Genomic DNA, 24,891 nt, shown 5'->3' on the forward strand with positions numbered 1-24,891 from the left:
GTCAATGGTCCTAATTTAATAAAGCAAACCTGGAATGGATTTTTAAAAAGCCATTTGCTATTTGTTAGCAAATGTTTTGAATCCTGGACCAGATCCATTCCATGTTTGCTGGATCACCCAGCTTCACTAATGAAAGTGTATCCTCTCCTTGGATAGCTTTAATAATTCAGGCCAATGTCTCCAACCATCACTGTAAACATTGAATTGCTCTTTAATTTATTCCGTCTGTCTCTGAACTTTTCTAAATAATTACATTTCTTTTTCAATCTTCTGATGACTAAGCTGCTTAATTTCTATTCCCTTTTTTTTTTTATATTACACTGTTCTGTTTGTGTTAATCTTAACACAGGAAATACCCTCAATATTTAAGAGCTTCCTGTTATTTTTACACGCATACATTATCTGTATGTGACATCACAGGCATATGTCGTCTCTTAAAATATATTTGACATTAGTGCAGTGAAAGCACATTATCCTTATCCAATAAATATTCTATTTATTAAATTAAATTGCATTGAAAAAATGGCTTTCTATACCTTTTCTCATTTATTTTCCATGGTCACATGACCACATAGACTTTTCTCCAGCTGCCTTTATAAGTGGAGGGGTGGGGGGTATATCTCCATTATCACATCATCAGGGAAATGTGTTTTCCATTTGCTGTGAGCCATTGCCAACAAGGAAGGCTAGAAACTTACCATGGGAGATACAAGCCCCCTGTACATTGGCATCAAATCCTGTATCTCTATAGCATCCCAGGAACCCAAACTGACCACCAGTACATCTGCTTTTATCGTTTGGTGTGGTCAGAATCCAAAAGTAAACAAATAAGGCAAGCTATACCTAATATTAATAAACCCTATTCATACAGCACCAACATATTACGCAGTGCTGTGCATTAAATTGGCATTTCAAATGAGACACAGATGAAAACACAGGGGGAGAGGGCTCGTCCCATAGCTTACAATACATTGTACATATACATACATTTTTTGGGGGTTACAAGAACTTTAAAGTCTATACACAGCCTAAGCTTTGGTAAAAAAAAAATGGAAGTGGCTAAACCCTTACTACAGTCGGAGGCTCTATTGGAAAAAACGCAAAAAGGTTGTCTTACAGGATAAAACGTCAGTGGAAACCATTCTAACAGCAATATAAACAGAAGTTTTTCTTTTTTAAAAAACAAATAGAGAAATGCTAGAACATATCTGTCAGATATGTATTGCCATCTGTTTCTTTGTCGCTGATTTCCCATGACTGTCTATCTGGTTCTAGAAGAAAAAAATAAATCTCTCTAACAGAATGAATAACTGTAAAACCTTACAAGAGTTCTAACCTTTCCCCAGTCTATCCAAATACCAAAATATGAAAGTTTTGTATATGGATATATTAAAGCCTTGTGACAAATATTAGACATCCTTGAAAAACACGCATTGGTCTAATGTAATGGTCTACCAATGACTGTATCCCATGAGACCTAACAGAGCTTATTAAGTCAGATGTCCATAAATCATGTGTTTAATGGTCAATTAGACTATACCAGACCTAAATGAATAAAATAAGGTTAAGGCCAATCCAAATTACAATTTATCAACTGACTGGAAAGAACTGGATGGTTATTTGCTGAGATGGTAGGTTAGCAAAAGAAAACTCCCAGAAGCCATGGGCATGAAGGAAAAATCTGAAGACAAATGCCCCTAAAAAGGAATGGAAAAAATGACTTTTATTGAAGGTCAATGCATAGACATGTTCAGTTTCCTGTGTTTTCCATGTTTTTAATAATATATACATTTGAAATAGAGTAATGGAAAGCAATGGGACTTTAATGGCAGTTGATATAAAAAAACATTGTATTTTTTTAACATGCATGCATCTTCCCATATGCCAAGATTCAGGAAGAGTTTTAGATAAGATTGTGACATAAATAGGCTGAAAACATTGTACACATTACATATGTTGAGATCATCTGACGCGTTTCGCAGACTATGTCTGCTTACTCAGGGATGTAATTGGTACAGATAGTAACTGTATCAGCACAAAGGGTTATCAAAACTGCAGGTACACTTTGTCACTTGGTATGGAGGCAGGCAGAAAGCGGGGTTAAAACCACAACATACAGAGAGAAGGCGGTATCCCATATGTATATTTCACAATACTATTAAATCTCAAATGTTAGTCCTTAATCCCTCACGCAGTTTAAGTAGGGCATTGTCTTCAAACATAGGTTTAATCACTGTATCCAGGAGACAATATTGGGTATAGTTGCTCCGTCCTTTTGCGAACAGGGAGACCACCATCCTCTGTGAAGCACCTAGGAACGTCACAATGTTATCTAAAACTCTTCCTGAATCTTGGCATATTGGAAGATGCATGTTTTTAAAATGGTTTTTAGAATGAAGTAAATAAAATGTCATGTTTTATATCAACTGCCGTTAAAGTCCCATATTTTGCTTTTTGTGAATCTAACTTTATAACACAGATGGTGGCAGTGTTATAGTTGTTAGGAAATCGGACAACAGAAATAATAAGATACATTTGAAATAGATGACAGGAGGGAGGAGAAACTGTGGCTCTACTAGGAAATTAACTTTTCTTGGCGCAATCAAATTCCTCACCATGTTCATAGGCACATCGGAAGTGAATAAAAATTGTTTATATAAAGAAAACATTGATGAATGTAAGCATTTGAAACATTTGATTGCTGTGCTTTAAACTGTTGGTGACAGGGTCTCCTTAGGCATATATGTACAAGAGGGCAGCCATATTTGTTCATTACATAGTTGGACTCCCTGCTTTGCAGTGTAGCGTTACTATTGTACTTTATACAAAAGTCTACACGCTTGTTCACTATCTCTAAATAAAACATTCCTTGCGTGAATAATATCTTGTGTCAACTGTTGCTAAAGCAACTCTGTCGTCAGAAACTTTCTTTTCTAAATGCCTATACTAGAGAAGTCTGTTGATACTTACCTTTGCAGCTGCATTGCTGAAGAATTACGGAATAATTGCATACCAGGTCCCCTGATATGCGCAGTTGTTTTTCCCCACTGTGTCTTGCAGTGCTATAGAGGTCAGTGGCAGGGGATGCAGAAATCTGATACACCTGGAAGGCTGTAACTTTTCAGCAAGAAATACCTTAAGACTTATATATGACAGTCCTCCCTTTTAATGGAGGTTCCTAATGATTGAAGTGTGGGGGAGGATGTATCTAATACAAAGGCCCTCTAGTGACTAATCTATACATCATGCGGACTTTTATTACATAGAAAACTGCTCAAAATATCTTTTCACCTGGAATTCTCAATACCTTCTTATTAAAAATGTGTGCAGCTTCAAAGATCAGCCTGATTGGTTTTGAATTCAACACAAATTCAATCAGGCGGCAGATGCAGCTAGATGGAGACCACATCTGTCTGCGTAGATAGTCATTATCAGTCAGCTTATTTTATGCCTCTACTGAACCATATACATGTGATCAGTGAATTTATTTGGTTATCCCATCCTGATGGAAGCCCTTGTAGTAGTAACATAGTCAGCCTTAAATGTTTAGGTACCTGACATCTGCGGACACTGTCAAACCAAAGTAGACTTCGACAGAAGGTCTCCAGAAGAAGGTCTAATGACTATATCAGGACTGTTCATCAAACAGGTTATGCCCTAAGATAAGAGAGACTCTGCAGGTTTTGGCCCCAGGTATGTCCCCAATTGTTTAATGTTGCATCCATACAATCCACCTACACTGTTGTGACAACGCTATACTAGTTGACGCTCAGGAAGTCTTCCTAAAGCTCTAAAGACTCTATTTATGAAATAATCAGACATTCCCTCAAACATTCATTTGTGGGAATCTTCCAGGTCCATGTAGCCCAACTGCAGTAATTAATTCCCACCAGGGAATGTCAGATTTCCTGTTTTATAAATAGAGCCCTAGGTGTACCTCCATACATTGTTTATATACATATCCCACTCTGATGTCTGAGAGAATCTGTGTACAATAGGTGCATAACAACTCAAAAAGGGCCCTAAAACCCTTTAATAACCCCCAACTTCCGAAAGTACAACTACACCCAAAACATTTTATTGAATAGGTAGGTCAGTGTTCAATCCCCTTCCATCAGGACTCCCACAAATAATATCTTCTGTAAAAACTGCCACTACTGTGAGTATTGCTAGCGAAATCTTGGAAAAATATTCACAATATCAAAAAAATCCTCCAAAACTACAATGCAGCTTTAACCTAATACATGAAGCTCACTTCCCTCAAATTAGTCCAAAATACAGCCCCTTCAAACATACATGAGTAAACATACATAGGTGTAGTCTCTGCAGGTACAAGGTTTATCACACCAAACAATTAATCCACTTTAGGCAGAATTGCTCATAGACCCAATAATGTCCCTCGACTGTCTAATGATGGCAGCCAACACTATAGTACACATATTGTTCCGCAAGGTTGTACATAAAATGCCAAGACCTGCCATGTACTATCAGAGCCGCAGATGTACAATCAATGACACTGGTTCACACTTTGGTAAAAACCAGTAATTTCTGCCATTAACCAGTGTTTCACTAGAACAGTGGTCTCGAACCTTTTGCACGCCGCGGACCACAAAATGCTCATGCGAGGGAAGCCGTGTGTCACTCAAAGGGGAAGAAACTGCTCCCAGAGTGACGTCATGATGCCAGAACGCGCCCACTCTAAACCTGTGATGGGGGAGTGTGCGGGTTGTGTCCAGAGCCACAACCCGCCCACCTCCCTGAGCCTGCGATATCTCCGGGAGACATGGTCCGTGGCTCTGGCCGGTGCGCCTTCCAAGCAGGGTCCTTCTCCTGACCACACTGGAAGGGGAACTGACCAGAGCCATGACCCACTTGTCACGCAGACCCGGGGTTTGGAGACCCCTGCTCTAGAGCTTGCTAAGGGTTCCTTGAGCTGTTGCTGATTGACCTTTTGTCAGACGGTGCCTGCCTAGCTTCACAGAAGCAGAGAGCAGGTGGAATTATAAACCACCACTTGGTTTATTCAACGAATACCAATGTAAGTAACATTCTTCTCACTAACCCCCAATTAATAATTTTTACAGGGTATCCCGAAGACCTGAAATTATTTCAAGGATTCCCTTGGAGTAAAAAGGTTGGAAGACACTGAATTGGATTGGTAAAAGAAAAGTGCTAGGCATGATGCAGCCTTTCTCAATCTTTTTAACATGGGGGAATCCCTTCAATTGACTTTCAGGTCCTCGGGGAACCCCTGCTATAATTACTATATCCACATCTCACACTTTATTAGTATGGTGGTCAGTGGAAGGAATTTCTTTTACATTGTTGGCCAGTGGGAAGAATGCCACTCTTACAGACAGCCAAAAAGATCATTGGTGTCACCTAAACTAAATTGAGGGACACAAACTGTTCATTGGTCAAAGAAGCCCTATCAACCTCTTGAGGAACCCTGGTTGAGAAACACTTGATGGATGTGCTTTCAGGATTGGATATAATTTTGAACAGCTGTAGAGTTAGAGAAATTAAATGAATAAAAACATGAAAATATCCCACCACTGTGACTAATAAAAATTATGAATACCCCATTACCAACAAAAGCATTTAAAGCTTAATGAAATGGGTAAAAACAATTACAGCCTATTGATCAGGCCAGCTGCACAGCACTGTTCTTTTGGAACACAGCATGCTGCACAGAGTTGCAAACAGTGTAAAGACTGTTTATATAATAAAACCTGTGTTTGTATACTAAGCTAACAACATTGTATGCTTTGACCTCACAAAGGAAGAAGATATCCCGGCAGGAAGAAGACAAACTCCGGGTGGGTGGGATTTTGCTTACTTTAGAGCAATGCATAAACATTCCATAAGTGAGAATTTAATTAGGAAGCCACTGCAGAAGCTGAAATTTTAAGTGAATTGTTCATGATATTCAGAAAACACTGCAACCATGCTAAAATCCATGTTACCTCTTCAGATTTTTAACTAATTAATTGAAGACTTCTTTATTGGGCATCTCAGAAGACTTTATGGTGGAACTGCAGCCTCGTGTTACAAGCATGTATGATTGCAAATGTCATATTCTAAGATGTGTGAGCAGTGGGTGGGGCTGGAACCAGGGAACACTCATCTGTAATTGGTAATATCTGAAAAACTTTCATAGAAAGTGAGGCAGTCAGTAGATGGATATTTTCCAGCAAACACTGGTAACCCAATTTGGACTACTTACGAGGTCAATAACTAATTTTTAAGCCTGCCGTCAAATAGGAGAGTGAGGGAGCCAATGCTGATTGCCTATTTAGGAGACTGATGAGCTACCTGTGACAGTTTTTATTAGGTATACGTCATGTGCTGTTCATGAATGTAATAAACAAAGGAACTCCAATGAGAATCCATGAGAGGAGTGTGAAGATGGTTCTTTAGGGTATTTACATAACTGTTAAGGATCAAAAAGGACCCCTTTACCAGCTCAAGGTAGTGAGTGAATAATGCACCTGGAAAACTTTGCACATTTTTAGGCTATTTGGGTATTATTACTGAAATTGTAGTACAGAAAAGTATTTCACTCATCTATTAATTAACTTAATACTAATTTATTCTTTATGCCAATATCCCCTATACTTCTGCCAGCATTCTGCTGCCCCCTCTTACTTTGTTCCAACTTTCTAATGCCCACCCTTTTAGATTGTCCTATTTTTCCATCGTCTTTTTATTATGCTTCAGCTGCCAAGGGCCCCGTATTGTGACCCAACTTTTCAGTCACCACCCAAAGCCAGCCGGGTGGTTACTGAAAAGTGCCAGGTGGTGCGCCCAGATAAAAAAGGCTGGGGAGATCAGTGGGTTTGCTCTACCTACATTTCCATTAGAATCTTATAATCCTTTCAATCCCAGTGATCTATTTCCTAATCAAGATACAGCAATTGCAAGATCCACTATTTAATTCACCATGCATCTCTGAGAAGCTGCCAACCTCTGAACGATCCATATTCTTACACATAGAATATTTTCACTCAAGGGGGGAATACAAGAACTTTAACAATTGTCTGATTTTAAAAAGAAAAAAAAATGTTGGAGAATGCAACAGATTAAAATGTGAATGGCTAAAACAAGGTGGCAGGATTGAAGATGAGAACCAAAGGAGATCTTGCCAAAGTCCCCGAAAGATGGAAGAATTTACCAAATGATTCTGCCTAGACTCTGTGACTCAAACATTATCTATGGGTGAATATCAGGATGTCATTCACTTACCAATCTACACCTGCTTATTATTAATGTTTACCATTGATACAACAGATTCAAGTAATGTTTAAAGTAACTGTATAGAGGTTGACAAGAGCTCTTAGAATTATCCACAGACTTGTACAAGAGAATGGGTCAATAATTATTTCAAATAAGATTAAAGAATGCAGGTGTGGCAACTGTTATAAGAATGATACTTTGAAATCTAGAATTGGTCAAAAACTGTACCCGTTGGTCAAAACAATGAATTAACTGGACAAGAAAGCATTGTTAAGTATTATCAAACTCTCAAAGAGCATTTGAAAAATGAAAAAGCGGACAACCAATTAACTTTTTTCCCTTGAGTTCTAATATGCCCAAAAAATGTAAACCTAGCTTGCTTGAAGGCCAAGGGGTCAGCATTTCCTAAAGTCGGTTTATACATGAGTATGTGTGTGTGTATATATATATATATATATATATATATATAAATATATATGAATATATATACACACACACACACAAGTACTTTATATCCTAAAATACAATAAAACTATCAATGTAAGAGTTGCCATTGACTAATAAACTGCGGCAAATCTTACCACCAACCCAAATGAGCACATACCGTTGTTTATGGCTTGCATGACTGTTGCTGGTGGTCCCATGAAAAGACGAAGGCCAAGACATCCTGGTTTTCCTCAGCCCGGGCCGGTCGCTGGTGTCCATGGCGTCCGATCTTTCCATCTGCCGGTGGTGGTGACGGTCTGTGTCCGAGTACCCCCGGTGTTTTATTCGAATGGGTGTCCTTGGTTGCCTCCATAGATGTTGCGGAGGCTTGAGGGTAGCTTGCCCCTCTCTCGGCACGGGAAGTGACAGCGAGAGACTCTTTTTCGCGCATGGCGGTACTTCCATCATCGTGACAAGAAGACAAAGAAAAATTCCAAAAAAGCCGAAAAATAAAACCTCTCTACAAAAAAATAAAAATCTAACTTCTGATCGTGGTAAATATATCTCTATACCTAATCAACTAACAATGTCCACATTCAAAAATAAAGTATTTAGTTTAATATCTGTCACCCTGAACAATCAAATCCGTTAATATAAAAAGGCAAAGTAAAAGTAAATTGGTTTTGTCTCTTTCAAAAGAAAAACAAAAACATATAAAACAAGTTACAAAAATAAAGGAATCGTAATTCAAATTATATCTATAGAACTGACCTTGGTGAAAAAAAAAAAAACAAAAAGAAATGATTTTGGCAAATTACAAAAATAAAGGCAGATATTGATTATTGTTAAGAAGCATTTAGCAATAAGGTGTCTTTTCTACGGGTGGGGGGGGGGAGGAAACCAAATGCTGGAAATAATTAACAATCGTTTCCTATAGACTACAGGATAGCTAATTTTGGGGAACAAATAAAATATTCTTCTAAGCAACCTAAGAATCTATTTCAGGTTTACAGTTCAAATGGCTTCTAGGTATTCGAAAAATAGATAAGCTTTAGTACATCAGTCTTTGCCAGCTTGGAATAAATGTATATATATATATTTATGTATTTTTATTGTCAATAGACAGTCAGTCCATACATGAATCATCCAGAGGTCCAATTCTTCGCCCCCTCAAAATTATTGCTTATGTTATTGCCAATGAATACATAAAAGACATGGAAGAAGATGATAATATGTCGGAGAAGATGGAATATAGGTTGCTGTAGGGGTGACAATGGGGGGTGGTGGGGGTATTAAAACAAGCCGAAATGTTGCACTGTCTTATTGCACATAGGTGGATGGGAGTTCTGTCTGATCTGGCACAAATCTGGCACCCAAACTATCATTTAGTGCAAATACATAAGGAGAATTGCTTGCAGGAAAGCCGGACTCCCAAAGATTTGTCCTGGAGCTGCCCAGGGTGGTCGCATCCTATTTGACACTTCTTGGTGATCCCCTAATTATGGAATTCTCATCAGATGGCGATCTCCTTGCGCTGTGCGTCCAAAAATAATAGCCATCAGATCCTTTTTTATTTCAGCTGTCAATCAGATGGACATCTGTCGCCCCATCCCACCAGCCACCAAAAATTGGATTGAGATGCCAAGTGAGATCAGTGATGGGTGCCTGGCTGCCAATTCTCTGCAGAATAATTCGATTTTTTCTCTTCACTCCTCTTCACATATGCTTTGCATTCCTAATGCAGAAAACAAATCATTGTAGCCGGGGAGGACTTTTTGTGTCCTGCAGTGTCACACTATTATTGCTGCCTGTGTGGAGGTGAATCTGGAGGTGAATGTTGGAGCTGTCCTGATAATGTTCATGAGTGCACACACAGGCTGAGGATTCGCTGGCTGTTCGCTGTGATGAATACTGAGTCTGCATCGTCCATCCCGGGCTCGGTGAAGCTCTGCAGACAGCCGGAGTGACGAATCTCCCCTCCTCACTCAGCCCAGACTGCTGGGCGACTGACGGACCTCTGCCAGGTGTCTCCCGCCTCCTCTCAGCCTTCGCTGTGACGTCAGGAAAAGGGCGGGACGCTGGCAACTAGCTCCACCCGCTCTCCAAAAAAGCTCCAAGCAGGAGGGAGAGAAATAAAAACAGCCAATAGGAGAGGGAGGGGGTATAAAACACGCCCCCAGAGAAGACAGGTGGGGATTTGATGTAGAAGTGATTGACTTCATCCTAATTAAGTTTTTTTGCTTATTTAAATAATCTGCACATGGTAGGGAAATGGGATCATATGATGCTTATAATCAGAACCTGTGCTCGATTACATTTTATATTTTTTATATATTTTTTTTTATTTTATATTTTTTTTATTTATTTATTCCTCCATATTATTCTCATTAGTATGCAAATTATATTAATAAAGCAATCCTGTTAACGGGATATTTATATAAGGTGTGATGACTCCTTGTGCTTTCTATGTAATACAGTAAGATTATAGCTGGTTGGAGGGGCTACCAGGGTGCTGATGGTAGCTTTCTGAAAATATCACAGCATGCTGCCTTACAATAGTCTCCATTCCCAGAACAATCACCAGCTATAATGAAGCTGTGGGCTAAGTCTTGGGAGGAGTAATGCAAAAAATGTTTAAAAATGATAGGTGAATGTCAGTCCAGTAGTGACATTCACTACTCCAGAAATGAACGTTTCCAGCCAGGATTGATTTCTTTGCAGACCTTCTTAGGTAACAATTAAAAGAAGGTAAATACAATAAATGAAGGGGGCAGGGCAAGGGGTGGTTAGGCTAATGAAGAGAAGGCCAGATGATCATGCATGTCCAGCAGCCAGGAAATGAGGCAGCTCTGCTTGATTTGCTTCCAATGAACACTGATAGCAGAGAAAAATCAGAAAAAATCATTCCAAGAAAGGAGCCGGTACAACTGTGCAAGACTAAAGGTAAGGGTGGAGGTCAGCTTTAGTTTCAGCATTATTCTGTTTCAAAAATGTGCATTACCACAACACATTATGTACATTTTTGTATTGTGGTGCTGTTCATTCTCAATGGCATGTTACATCTCTCAAATGCACCTGAATTTCACAGTAATGCACTACAACACGTTAAAGTGTCCAAAGTTGCTAAAAACAGTACAAAAAATCCATACTGACCCTTGTAGCTGCAGGCAGTGTGCAGAAATGTATCTTTAAATGTGACAACACTGGGGTACAATGATTTGGCAGACTGCTAGCTAAGGGAAAATTGGGAACATTTAGCCTACAGCTTCATTTACATATCAGATGTCATTCTCATCTTGGACAAAAATCTGACATGTGTCCCTCAATGTCAATCATCAATCCACTGTGTTCAATGTGCAGTTCTCCTATAGAGGAGAGCACAGCGAGTGCCGCTCATTTATTCTCCCCCATTTCCTCTCCAGTTAACAGAACAACAATGCTTGTGCATCACTTGTTCACTCATCTGTCACTGCTAATAATCACAAAAGATAGTTTCCAGTGACAATCATCTGACATCTGTATGGCACCTTTATAGCAGTAGAAGTTTACTCTCAGCTATAGAAAGTGCACAACACACACTGCTCAATTCCAGAGTTACCAACCAAACATATATTATTAGTACTAGCCCAGAAGGAAAATACCCCTTAGGCTCCTGACCCAATTCTGCCCATCTTCTAACATAAACAAACAACAGGTGCTGTAAGCTGACACAAGCTAACTTCATAGTTGATGCATAGTTTGAGACTTAATTACTCCACACCACCTGCAGCTACAGAGGTCAGTGGGGCTTGTTTAAAAGCTAATTTACTGATAGCTAAGAATATGTATATAAGGTAATGTTGATTGTCTAAGCACAGGTGCACTTTGAATAAAAGCTTTGAAGGAATAGAAAAATGAATAGAAAGTGGAGCAGTCATTGCTGTGAACTTTTAGGATTTCACTGACTTGGAAATTCTGCATGCTGTGATTATTCTGCATATACACAAAGATTCACTTGGACCGCATACAATACATGAACCATGATGACTTGATCTACAAACTTCCTAGAAGACCAGCCGGACTTGTGTGGAAATATTCAGGTGAATCAAAAATTGATGAATCTGCAATTCTCACTTGTCCAATTTAATCTTTATCACCATTTCCTAGAAATAGCATTGGCCTCCATAGAAACTCTTTTACGGGATGAAATCGTGGCAGACGAACACACAAAGTATCCAAAGAATTCAGCTGAAATCGTATTGTATATTTTTCTTCTTCTTGTCAAAGCTGAATTTCTCCTTTCTAATCCTTCCCCAGCTTTAATTTGTTTTCTTTGAGTTTTTCATTTCCTAATCGACCTTTTCAGTCAAAACTGTGGTTCTTAAATCTGTTTGTTCAGTAAAGTTAGAAGTGTGAAATATAATGTGATCATTGTATAAAATGGACTTTGTTATTGTGATGCAGATCAAATCACATTTAGAATTAAGCTATGCAGAAATCCCAAAAACCCCTAACAGTGGTGGCTGATGGCTATGGAATTCCATTCATTTGATATTTCAGTCAAAACCTTAAAATTGCAAAATGAGCAGAAAGTTTGGAAAGCTGACGCTGAAATTTCCATCCTTAGTGCCCCTGCCATTCCTTTGGTTTTATTCTCCACTGAGGGAAATACATAAAAACGTAAAACAAGAGCAAGACATTCATAATAGTCACAGCAAATGTGTAAAGTAGAGCTGTGTTTCATCAAAGTTCTGAAAACACGGGAATCCATTGGGTGAATTATCTCATCTGAATCTACCCAAATTAAAAAAATGTATTTTACGGTGGGAGGCCTGATCCTTTTAAGTAATAAAATATGATCTCTTTTTTCTCCAACCATTCACCAATCAAAGGTATCCCTTTTCCCAGTGACAAAAAATGGAGGAGTGGGGGGAGCATTCTTCACTGACCATCAATGCAAGCCAAAGTTTTCTACTCACCCCCAATGTAAGACTGCATTTCTTTTCTAGTTTTTATGATTATACAATGCCTTGCCAAAAAAGAGACCCAAGGCTGTGGGGACAGTGTTATAATATTTGTTGACTGTGGGGGAAATGGTATTATTTGGGGTGCCTGTGGAGGCAGTGTTATGATCCAGGATGCCAATGGGGCAGTATTATTATCTAAGGTGCCAGTGGGGGCAGTGTTATGATTTGGGATATCTGTGGGCAGTGTTATGATTTAGGGTGTCTTTGTGGGTAGTGTTATGATCTGGGGTGCCTTCGGGGGCAGTGTTCTGATCTAGGTTATGTGTGGGTGCAGTGGAATGATCCAGGATGTGAATGGGGGTAGAATTATTATCTAAGGTGCCTGCAGAGGGCAGTGTATGATCTGGGGTGCCTGTGGGTGCAGTGTAATGATCCAGGATGCCAATGGGGGCAGTATTATTATCCAAGGTGCCTGCGGGGGGCAGTATTATGATCTGGGGTGGCTTAATTTGGTCAAGTCTATGTTCAGCAATGTTATCTGTCCAATAAATGAGGTCTGTTGACAACCTGAATATACTGAATGACCAGGTTTCCCCATCAATGAACTGCATGGACATATTCCAACATAGCAATGCCAGGATTCATCAGGCTCAGATTGTGAAAGAGTGGTTCAGGGAGCATTGGCTTCCACAGAGTCCAGACCTAAACGCCATGGAGAATCCTTGGGACGCTGGAGATGGCTTTACATGGTGGTACGACTCTCACATCTGCAATACAAGATCTTCTCTCTGTTGCATAAAGGTATTGAAATGATACCATGGTAAATGTGTGCTGCAATGAAAGCTATAAGGCAGACCAATATAATCTTGTATATTAGGTATATTAAATGTTTTTCTGGCCAGGTGACGTGTACGGTTTTCATTATTATATCTACAGCTTACTATCCATAATATTTTACCATGAGCTGTACTAGCTGGAAATTATAGCAGGGGCAATTAAAGATCTGAAAATTATTTTTGGGTTATAGTATATGTACATGATTCCTAAACTCTTCTGTTATTGGCTCCTGAGCCCAGCCACATATTAAACATTGTACCTCCAATAAGCATATGTGCTAAGTGTGTCATGTACACATAACCTACACTTCTTGTATATCAATGAGGCTACCATGGAGAGTGTGTGTTTATGATCATTACACCCAATTATACCAATCAGTACCATTGCAAAGAAACCACAAACATAAATATGACTAAATGGTCATAATTCTTACAAAGTTTACACAAGCGGGGGAACTAAACGGTTGCCCTTGTGTGATGTGAAAAGGCATTGTTTGTTTTCACAACCTTCCCATTACCTAATAAGTTTTCAAAACAAAGTACGGAGCCCTACACAATAGTACGGAGATGGATGGGGGATTGTATGTTGTGTGTTGGTTTTGCTGTATGAGTCCCAGTGGATGCAGTCACTTGGATCTGCAGCAAACAAAGACATTAGAAATCTCACAGAAGGGATGCAATTGGACAAATCACATAAGCAAGATTGGCTTTGGAAAATATTTCTTTTCTTTGTTTATTAGGCTCACGAAACTACATATAAGAATCAAAATTAGAAGCTTAGCACGCATGTATCTTTGTATTATTAGAAAGCTTACCATAGGGGAAGCAATAGTGTTCAGGAAAGGTTTCATAATGTTCCTGATAAGGATTTTTGATTCCTCCAGAGATTGCTAGAAGTTTCTAAGAGCAATGAGCAGTTTATGACTTTCAGGTCAGTTTAAGTGACACCAATGATGTTTTCGTCTATCTGTAAAGGGGACATTTTTCCCACTGACCAGCAATGTAAGATACATTCTTCCCACTGACCACCATCCTAATGTACTGTGAGCTGAGTCATTATAGCGGAGGTTCCCTGAAGATCTGAAAATGATTTCAAGGATTCTGCAACATTGACAAAGGCTGTTTTGTAGTTTTTCCTGTGCTGCTTTGCAACTTATTTGTACATTCTGTACAAAAACATGGAGGAGGAAGTTTTGGGTTCAGTGGTCAGCAGTAAACTTTTAATGTGTACTGTGTGTCCATTTTTATATAGAGCATGGAAGAATAAAGTCCATATCCATATTTTGTGCTGTCTTCACCTGCTAAGTAGAGTTTCCTGAAATTCCTGTCCTAAAGACACAAGAGTAAATCTCTCCACAATGGACAACATTTTAATTTCAGAGAATTGTCACAGGAACAGGTGTTACCATTTCAGGATTTTCCTTCACCTGTTGCTCTGACAAGTCCAAATGTTGGATTTTCCTTAATTTTATACATTTGTTACAATGGTCACTAGGACAAATAAAGGGGGGAAATCTCCCAAGGAAGAACACACATAGCAATACAAAATTTAGAGAAGGTCTATTTTGTCCCTAGAATATCTAAAACTTAAGGTTGATATTTCTAATAAAATGAACTTTAGATTTGTTATAAACAGCCAATTAGAAAACAGGGCATTCCTGATTGATTTGTGAATTATATATCCATATAACACTGAACATTCCTATTTTCTGCATGATCAATACCACTCCATCTTCCTTTGACCATCAATAATGTAATTAAATGGCATAGGTCTCCCAGCTATAGGTGGTCAGGGTTGGGGAATGACAATGATTGGGAAAAGAACTGAAGATAAAGGACCCAAATGGGGAGATCATTTAAATAGGTCATGGAACTTTGTGACCACTTTACATACACCAACCCAATAATTATCATTGAAAAGTTCAGCAATATGGATTCTCTTTGTCCTAAGCATAAGGACAGATCCCTGATAGCCACAGGCTCTCATGCCCATGTGCACAGGAAGTAAGCATCAACTCTTTTCATTGTTTTGTGACTGTTGGGTGGAAGGAGGAAATAACAGAACATATTTGCATTGCAGAATTACAATCTGCTAAAGGTTCTGCATGGAGTTGAACCGGTGTGACATTATCTAATCTGAATGGAACGTATGTCTCTATGTTCATCACGGCAGCCAATTCCTCTTGGCGGCAGGAATTATATTGACACCTGGTAACGGGATAATGAGGGGGAAATTTGCCAGCAGTTATGGAGCGTTGGAATGGGGAGAGCGGGTGGCAGGCTTCTCAGTGTTTATGTTTTCTTTGTAATATTTGTTTCCATTTTAAACACTAACAGACGGCAACTTGTAAAAAAGAAAATATAACTGAGCTAAAACAGGAAGAGAAACTCCAAATGATGCATCAAAAATGAGAGGTGTGAATGTTAGAAACAGTCACCTAAATGAAGATGTTTCATTGTGGGACTGTAATCATTTTTTATGAGAACCCAAGATGTATGTATTCAAGCTCTGTAGTTCTAATCTTCACCCAACCAAAACTAGAAAAGAAGCTTTGGCAGGGTTTTTTCGGGGTGTACATTTGGGCATATACTATATATTTGGCATATAACCAAGATAAAGATTTTGCTTAATGTTACTTGTTAAAATACATTTTGCAGCTGTAGACTTTTTTTGGCCCCTAATCCTGAGCTCTGATGAAATATATTGGTGTCTCATGTTCACCATTCTCCACTCTTCTTGGAGAACCAGCACTGTAGACCAATTTCTTTGTTTTAACTCTGAATCCTAAAAGACCTCAACACTGAAAATCCAACAGGAAATATCTCTATTATAATCATGGCAGTGATAGGAAGGACCCTTCCACTTTGTAGTACCAAAAACAAAAGACTTTGATACGATGCATCATATAACCATGGTGAGTATGTTGAGCTTTAGATTAAGTTACAGCAAAAGCAAATATATAAAAGGTCCATATAGAGAACTCTCCTCTCAAATATTCACTTTAAAGTCATTACAAAGGACAAGAGGGCACTCTTTGCATCTGGAGGAAAAGAAGTTGAATCTATGGATAAGGAAGGGATTCTTCACTGTAAGGTCTGTGAAAATGTGGAATCGGCTCCCTCAGGAAGTTCTATAGAATAATTTAGGAAAAAGCTGGATGCTTTTCTAGAAGCACAGAATATAACTGGGTATTGAAGTAAAGATAACAGAGACTGTTGATCCAGGGAACTTCCAATTGCCCCAGGGAATCAAGAAATATTTTTTTTCCCTTGTTGAAGCAAATTGAACCAGGGTTTTCTTTGCTTTCCTCTGGACCATTTTGCCTTCCTCTGGACCATTATGTCCATAGGGTTTTATATCTGGGATATGTCTAAATTCCTAGTGGTTTAACATTTTTTTACATAACATGGTCAATATTCTTGGGACTTTACAGGCATATATTCATTTACAATCCAAGATGTATCTTTTGGTAATACAAATGGTAAATATACAAATAAAAATATGAACACATTTACATGCTTCAATCATCAATCTGTGGTTGTTACAAGTAGGTTTATACCTGTTTAATGCGTTTCTTGGAACATAGTCTGCTTCCTCAGGAACATATTAGCCTAAAAATTACAAAAAAAAGTTTAAAATGTCTAATACACAGTTTTGACTTGTCAATATATGTCAATTGTCAATATCTGCACGAGCAGGTTACTCACTTTTGTTTCCACATTTAGTTCCTGGCTAGGATAAAAAAGCTGATAATGACAAGTTTTCCGGTTTCCTCCCACATCCCAAAAACATGCAGTGAGGTTTATTAGCTTCCCCCTAAAATTGGCCTTAGACTGTATAGACTGCTCCTAGAGGGACAGTTAGTTACACAACTATGGACTTTGTACACCGCTGTGTAAAATGATGGTGCTATATTAATACTGTGTAATAATAAGAAAAGATACATATTGGATTGTGAATGAATAAATGCCTGTAAAGTTATTGACCCTGTTATGCAAAAGAAATGTTTGTTTGCAAATTGATATTAAGGGATGTGGCATAGGTTGAACAAGTTTAAAATATTAAAGGAATATCTTTCACTTTTAAAAAATCCCTAGTGGTTTAAACTTGATAGGCTTATGTGGAGCGAGGTGCTTTATATGCAAAGGGCGTCCAACTAAAAGTGATATCGGAGGCCAATTGTGTGTTTTAATCATTGTGCAGCTGAAGAAGCTTCTCAGACTAAAGTAGGTAGCACTAGATAAATGAAAGTTCTCTGCTGGGTGCACAGTTCAGCTACGTTGGCTATCTTGCCTGGAGCTTTACTCTTTGATTGTGAATTATGGTTGTGTTCGGGCTTTGGATATGCCACCAGTCCTCTGATACCTGAAAGCACCATGAAAGCAAGCAGAGACGTGTTCCTCTCCGGTATCATGTACACCGACACAACAGGGGAATGATAATCCAGTCTCCAGTTCATAAAAGCATCGGACTCCATGTTGCTCGCTGCAATCCTGTTATTACTCAACCACCAAGTGTTCTTTCTAAACATTTGTTTTTTAAACCAGAAGAACAATTTGGCCTGAAGCTAAAATCTACACTCTGGATGTAACGTGTAAGCAGAGACTTGAAGGTTTTGTGTCACCAAAAATAAGCTTATAGGATAACTAAATAAAAAACTTGTTTTCTTTTGGACAGAGTCCTCAAGTCTTTTGTCATCAGATCCAAAACCAGTTGTCAGCAGGACAGTAGGTATACAAAGTCTGGTTATTTAATGACAAGAGAACTGTTAGTGCTCTTAGGTGTTAATAAAGTACAACTTTTATAGTGCTACAAGCTGGATTGCTAACTTCCTTTTCATTTCACCACTCTTATTGGAGATATTCCCTTATATATTATTTTACGTCCCTTTGACTTATTTGAGTCACCTTCTGGCATGGATTTTCTGCCTTTAAATCTACATTGAGCTGCTTTTCAGTTTCTTCTGACCTGTAAAGGAAGGAATCAGTTTAAACAAAACTTATACAAACACCATTAGATGTTGTTGCTCCTCGTTCCCCTTATACCCTATTAGGTTGCAAGCTGCACTTTGTATCTTTTGTATCATGTTATATTCTTATCTTACTATAAAAACGACATTTTAAAATGTGTAATGTCATACTATATAAGATAAACTAATGGTAAAATGCTCTATTTTATGTTTCTTTTAGCAAGGCATGTATGAAACGGGATGGTTCTACTAGGCCAGTGTTGTATCAAGGGAAAACACTCTTCTGTCTTCTTTTGGAGATCCAATTCAGGCAAATCGTGTACGCAGGTGATGTAAGGAGAAGTCAAAAAATTCTTTACAGTTCAGCCTCATTTTTTTTTCCTGTTTACTGGTCTGCAAAATGTAGCTATGCATTTACAATAGACCCATGAAGCCTCAAATACTGCATGATAGTGTCATGCCCTAACCCACATTATTTAAAAGTGCATCGAATGGTTGGTGAACAGTTATTTTGTTATCCAGAAATTGTCGTGATCTCCGTCTTCTTTCTTCTTCCTGCTTCTGCATCCGATGAGTCACCGGGGGAGTTCCCGATGAAGTTGGTGCGTGTGTACGTCGCGGCCGGACAGGGCGGGAAATTCAAAATCCATTTGTATTGCATTCAATACAAAATAACTGTATTGAATGCAATACATTGGATTTTTATGTGTAAAAGCAGTACATTGTTTTCAAGAACATTTATTTTACAGTATATATAATAGTATTTTTTTATTAAAATTGTTTTTTATTTAAATTTTTTTTTTTTTTAAATAAATAGATTTTCTAATTTTTTGCATTTATTGTTTTTAAATGATTTTATGTTTCAAACTTTATTATACTCATACTATTATATTATACTGTAAAATACATTTTCATGAAAAACAATGTACTGATTTTAGACATATAAAACCAGAAATTGTTAATAATAAACTTTAAATACAAAAACACAAAAATCCGTTAAAAAAACATGTAATGTAAGTGTACAGTAGCATATATAACATAAATAAAATATAGTTATATATATATATTTTATGAAAATTTCTTTGTATCAGACTCAATACAGCCTATTTTGTATTGAATCCAATACAAAATAATTTGAATTTCCCGCCTATCCGCCCGCCTGCCCAGCGCATGAACCAATGTCACCGGGAAACCCCGGAGATCGTCTCTGCATTGCGTGGCTGAAGATCGAAGAAGACGGACATATCCCCAGGACCTGTGAGGACCAGCAGGACGCCGGGGGACGACAATGGAGCAAGGTAAGTGTTTTTTTTTTAGGTTAAAGCGACCCCTAGTGTGACTTTTACCGCTATTTGCAGGTAAAGTCAACCCCGAGTCGCACTCGGGATTACCACTACGGGGGTTAAAAATCATTAGCTTTTTGTTACCAAATGTTTTGAAACCTGGAGCAGATCCAATCCAGGTTTGCTGGATCATCCAGCTTGACTGATTAAAGCATATCCTCTGGAGCCTTGGAGAGCTTTAATAAATCGGGCCCTTTGCTGCAGGCACCAACATCTTCACTTCAATTTTCAATTTCAATTTTCTTTGTCCATCTTGATAAGCCAGGCTAGTATGATGTAACTCCAATGCATGCGCATGGGAGTTCACTCATTCTCTGCAGCCACTAAGCATACGCAGCTTAAATTGCAAATAGGCAGATACGTTTATTTTATTGCAGAAGGGGCATTAACTGTTATTTCTGCAATAATAACCCACCTGCTGACATTTTTTTCTTTCCTTTGCTTAGTTCTGCTTTAAGCACAGCTGCGCTACATTCTTCTTAGCATAAGTAGCTTAATGACTGGTTTCACTGGTTGCCAGGAATTCTTCTTTAGCATTAGATGCCACATTTTAAGGGGTTCCAGATTCTGCATGAAGTACGTTTTTGTGTTCACACTAAAACAAGCTAAAACACTTGTATGTATGTTTTTTTTTTCTGCAGGGGGTTAGCCCAACACAGGACATGTGGCAGTCAGGCCCTTGGCTTCGGACAGCTATTACATATTCTGCACAAATAATTGAAGGGATTCAGAGAGAGATATAACAAACAGCTAGAAACAGCTAAAAGTAGGTAGATTTACAGATAGATATAGATCGGTGGTAGTCAAACTTTGTATAGATAATGTGCATATGCTGCAGGAGATAGTCAGGGATTAAGAGCATGGCATGGTCAGAACCTGCAAATATGCCATACGGATTGCTGCAGACTAGGAATATGCTTTAGGAGACTGAAGACCAATTACATGTGAATGCTAGAGGTCATCGTTATAACAACCCCTTTATAAATCAATGCTTTCACATTCATGCTCCCTACTGCCCCTTTAAAATAGACTTGTGCCACATATAATATTTTTCTCAGCACATTACTTTATAATGAATCAAAAAGAAAACAAAACAAAAAAACAGGATGAAAAGCACACATGTAAGTAAGAGAGTATAAAAAAAAGATAAAAAGACAATCAACTACTAGAACATTGTCTAAATATTTTTTTTCCCACTGATTGGAATAGCTAATGAAAATACAGATTAACTTTCTGCAGGGGCCCTGAGGGTCACACAATAAGTGCAAAGGGCCGCAGGTTGGGCATGAAGTTTATAGATAGATGGATCTGGTAATTGCAAGTCTGTGATCTCTCACATTCTAGTCACCTTTCCATGCTTTCAATCTTGAAAGAAATATAATCTTGTTTATTGTAACAAAGATACAATTATATATCTTCAAGGCTGTAAAATACAAGGGACATAGGTAGAAGCTTAAAGCCTGATGCACATTCAGAAGATCCAATAACAACCTCTATGCTTGTGCAGTAAAGCAGAATAATGGTGCCGTTGGTTAAACTTTGCATGTTCCTTCACAAAAGAGTTTGCATTTGTAAAAAACTGGTGCATGATTGGGCAATGACATATTATGTATATATAATATTATGTATATAAAAAAAAAAGAAAGGGCTAGGTGCACTCATTAGTAACGGGGGGCGGCCGAAGCAGCTACCATGCCTAGGGCCCAATTTTTTAAATCCTTCTCTGCAGTCATCGAATGTTCAGGTCAGCCATGACTGCTTTGCATGTAATCAGATTTTCACAAATTACAGAACAAATTATTAAATGCCTTCCAAACACAAGAGATGACACAGTGCAGATCTGGATGGTATAAATAGGCACTTTTGCAGAACTAAAACAATCCCCAGGTTTGTTTTAATCCTTACAGTTTAATGCACTTTTGTTTTAAAGAAAGGTTAAGTAAATCTGGGAAATGATACATGTACACATATCACATTTGCAAGCTAATACATGATCCTTTTTTATTTGTAGCAACAGAAAGACAATTTGTGGGCTTTTCTGGTAGAATTGATCTTCTTGTCCTCTGCAGCGATGTCCATTAATGCTCAGAATGAATGGAAAGCAGGGAGGGAGATGTGAGCCTTGATGGAAAGTGTGGGATATTTAAGTTACGTGGGTAAAACATTCATTGAGGAGATGCTGAATATAGCAGATTTTTTTTTGCGGCTATTTATAACTCTCAGTTATTTTCTTTTCTTCCTACTCAATTTCAGCAGCAGGCAGAATCTTGGAGCCAAGAATTGAAAATTAATCTGCATTTCCACAACTCTTGTTCTGCGATGTGAATCACCTGTCAGCACAACCTTTTCTGACGGATAATGCATGCATTTTACTTTATGCCTATGCATAAAGTGACATTGAGTATGTCTAAAAAAATGTACAACAAAATGAAAATCAGTGCTATTAAAATGGAGCAAGAGATATCCCTTGTATTGTATAATGCAATCAAGTAAGCAATTTATGGTGCAGGGACACTCCTGCTGTCAGGTACAAAATGAAGGACAATGCAAGGAGGTGGACATAATATTCCAGTTTATCAAAATACATTCAATTTGCCCAAACAAGGTTGGACTTGACATGCTTGTTCCAAGCTCCCATTTCTTCAGTATGACAACCAGGGAGCTAGCATTCTAAAAAAGAGAATAATATGCAGAATTTGACCTTAGGCAAGGTTTAGCCACTTCATCCCTTTGACCAAGGCTTTGTACACACGTCGAATTTTTGTCACTGGAAACTATCTTTCATGATTGTTTCCAGTGACAGATGGTGACAGATGAATGAATGAGTGCTGTACACACAGCCACAGTTCTGTTTTATGGAAAAGGGAGGAGGAAAACTAGCAACCTCACTGTGCTCTCCTCCATTGATGTGAATAGCAGTTGTTTCTGATCATTGGTCATTGATCTGCCGTGAACGATTCCCACCCCAGATGCGCACAACTGTTCGTCTGACTTCTATCTATATCATATTAGTACAGATAAGCCACCCTGTCTGTTGTCTCTGTATTGACATAACCTGTCCAATCAGATAACAACTGCTTATAAGAGCAACCCTGCTTGGGAAGTAATAAGTTGGTGCACAGTTTTGACTAACTGTACAAAGGCGATCTGTAGGACCTATGTTGTGTGTGGAGGAACTTGGGCGTTCTCCACAGAGATCTAACCTCAACTCTACAGAACACTTTTGGGATGAGTTGGAATGAATACACCTGATCAACTGCAGGAGCATGAACATTGCAATTCAGCCTATGAACATCCATCAAAACCAAGAAACATTTGTCCACATTAAAAACAGAAGTAATTGTATATATGTTTATTGATATACTCTTCAAAAAATATTGTAATCCAGGTTTAGACTAGTAAAACAAGAACAATCTTTTGTGTTGAAGAAGTGACGCTAGCTTAGAGGTGTTTTTTGTGCACCAAAAGTTGTGTGCTTAACAGCTCCTGGACTACGTGGTAGACTTCCAAGTTGCTAGAAAGTTCTGTGGATGCACTTCCACTGCAGTCTATTACGTGTTTGGTAGGATGGCCACCGGAGATTGCATGCAACATCACCTGGCATTTCTCACTGAATGGCAGTCCGAGTATTTTATTGAAAACCATTGAATGATCACCAGCCAACTGCTGTTCCAAGCATTGTGAAGGCCCCATTTTCCAGCTCCTGTGGTCAGAATCAAATATGTGATCAGAGTCAAATAAAAATTAAAAATGGCTTTCCCTGTGCTGAATTTAATGATGTGACACTGCAACATAAATTTAGACATTGACAGCATCAGAGGAAACATATTGCTTCATTTCATTAGTGAACTGGTGCATGTCCAAGTGATCTTTACTTGGGGACAGTCTCCTTCCAAGTAGCAAGAATGCTGCTTTATTCTGAGCTAGCAATGTTCTAAAATCACAAGCTTGTCAGCCTGCAAACTGTCTGAAAAAAGCACAAAACGTACCTCTTATACTGATATGTGTATTCAGCTGGAATATAAAGGGTTGTCAGCTTTTTAAATGTTCTTCCTAAATAAATATCACACTTAAAAGGTCCACAGATTACTAACTGATGATAAGAGCTAAAGTGACTATGCAGAAAGAGACATGGTACATTTAGTCACATTTAAAAATTGGAGACTTTTCTGGGAACAACATTTCCACAGATTTGTCTTCAATGTATAAGACTGTTCCTGAATTCAGGATTAGTACGATGTGTTTTGTATATTGTAAAGGTGAGCTTCAGGTACTGAATCCATGACAACATGGCTCCTAAAGTATGTAATGTTGCTTGGTTGCTTTGTTGGAGCCCTTGAGAAATACCTTCCAGGAATAGAGAGCGTATGTCCACTTTCAAGGTCATAGTGTTGGGTTCTGAACCACCAATCACCGGGCCCACAAAATGTTGGGTGAAATAGATGGTGATACCACCAACCCTCTGTGCTCTCATCATCTGAGAGCTATACAGGGTTTGACTTCCCGCTTTAACTAAGAGACAGAGAAGTAGGGCAACACTGCTGAGGCGAGTTTAAGTTGGTTTGGTGGAGGACTTCCTTGTGATTTACAAGGGAATCTCTTAAAGAAGAATATCTGCCAAAGCATTCACTTTCAATAGTTTTGAATACCAGGAGAAGTTTAGAATTCCTGTAAGGATTGGCTGATGTTTGTAGGGCAGTTTATGAGTTTTCCTTTTTAATTCATCTTAAAGTGGCACCTGTCCCCAGAGCTGGAATTGATGGGAAACCTAAACTAGCAACAAAACATGGCATCTGACAGAGTTGCAAAGACAGTGGTTATAAAAATATGAGATATAGCACATCTCAGAAATGACCCACTAAAAAACCAAAGGCCTCCACAAACTAGTTAGCATATGTCATGTTACAAAAGACACCCAGACTTCAAAAATATTACAGGAGACAGTCAAGGATGGGTAGTTGAAGACCAAAGATGTGAAGAAGGAGAGATTAGGCTAATGTTGTGTGACTGCTCAGAACATAGCCAGTACCACCCCAGAACAAGGACTAATGGGCCACATGTGACCCTTAGACTGCAGATTGACAAAAGGATTCTAGGCTTTCTCCACTCTATCTAAAAAAAAAGAAAATTACGT

The 24,891-nt window shown here is 38.5% G+C and overlaps 1 protein-coding gene across 2 annotated transcripts in view; it reads right to left on the minus strand.

Annotated features, from left to right (window-relative positions):
* PDE4A (phosphodiesterase 4A) overlaps positions 1 to 24,891 on the minus strand; it is a 301,715-nt gene that overhangs the window by 191,127 nt on the left and 85,697 nt on the right. Inside the window, exon 1 of one of the 2 annotated variants that reach the window (XM_072399606.1) lies at positions 7,841 to 9,693. The exons of the other annotated variant lie outside the window; for it this stretch is intronic. Within the exon in view, the coding sequence (XP_072255707.1) occupies positions 7,841 to 8,130 (290 nt within the window). The 5' untranslated portion in view covers positions 8,131 to 9,693. Of the gene's footprint in view, positions 1 to 7,840; positions 9,694 to 24,891 lie in introns of those variants that run through there. 2 annotated transcript variants of the gene reach the window in all.

Source organism: Pyxicephalus adspersus, chromosome 2 (assembly GCF_032062135.1).
Source record: "Pyxicephalus adspersus chromosome 2, UCB_Pads_2.0, whole genome shotgun sequence".
Taxonomy (NCBI): Eukaryota; Metazoa; Chordata; class Amphibia; order Anura; family Pyxicephalidae; genus Pyxicephalus; species Pyxicephalus adspersus.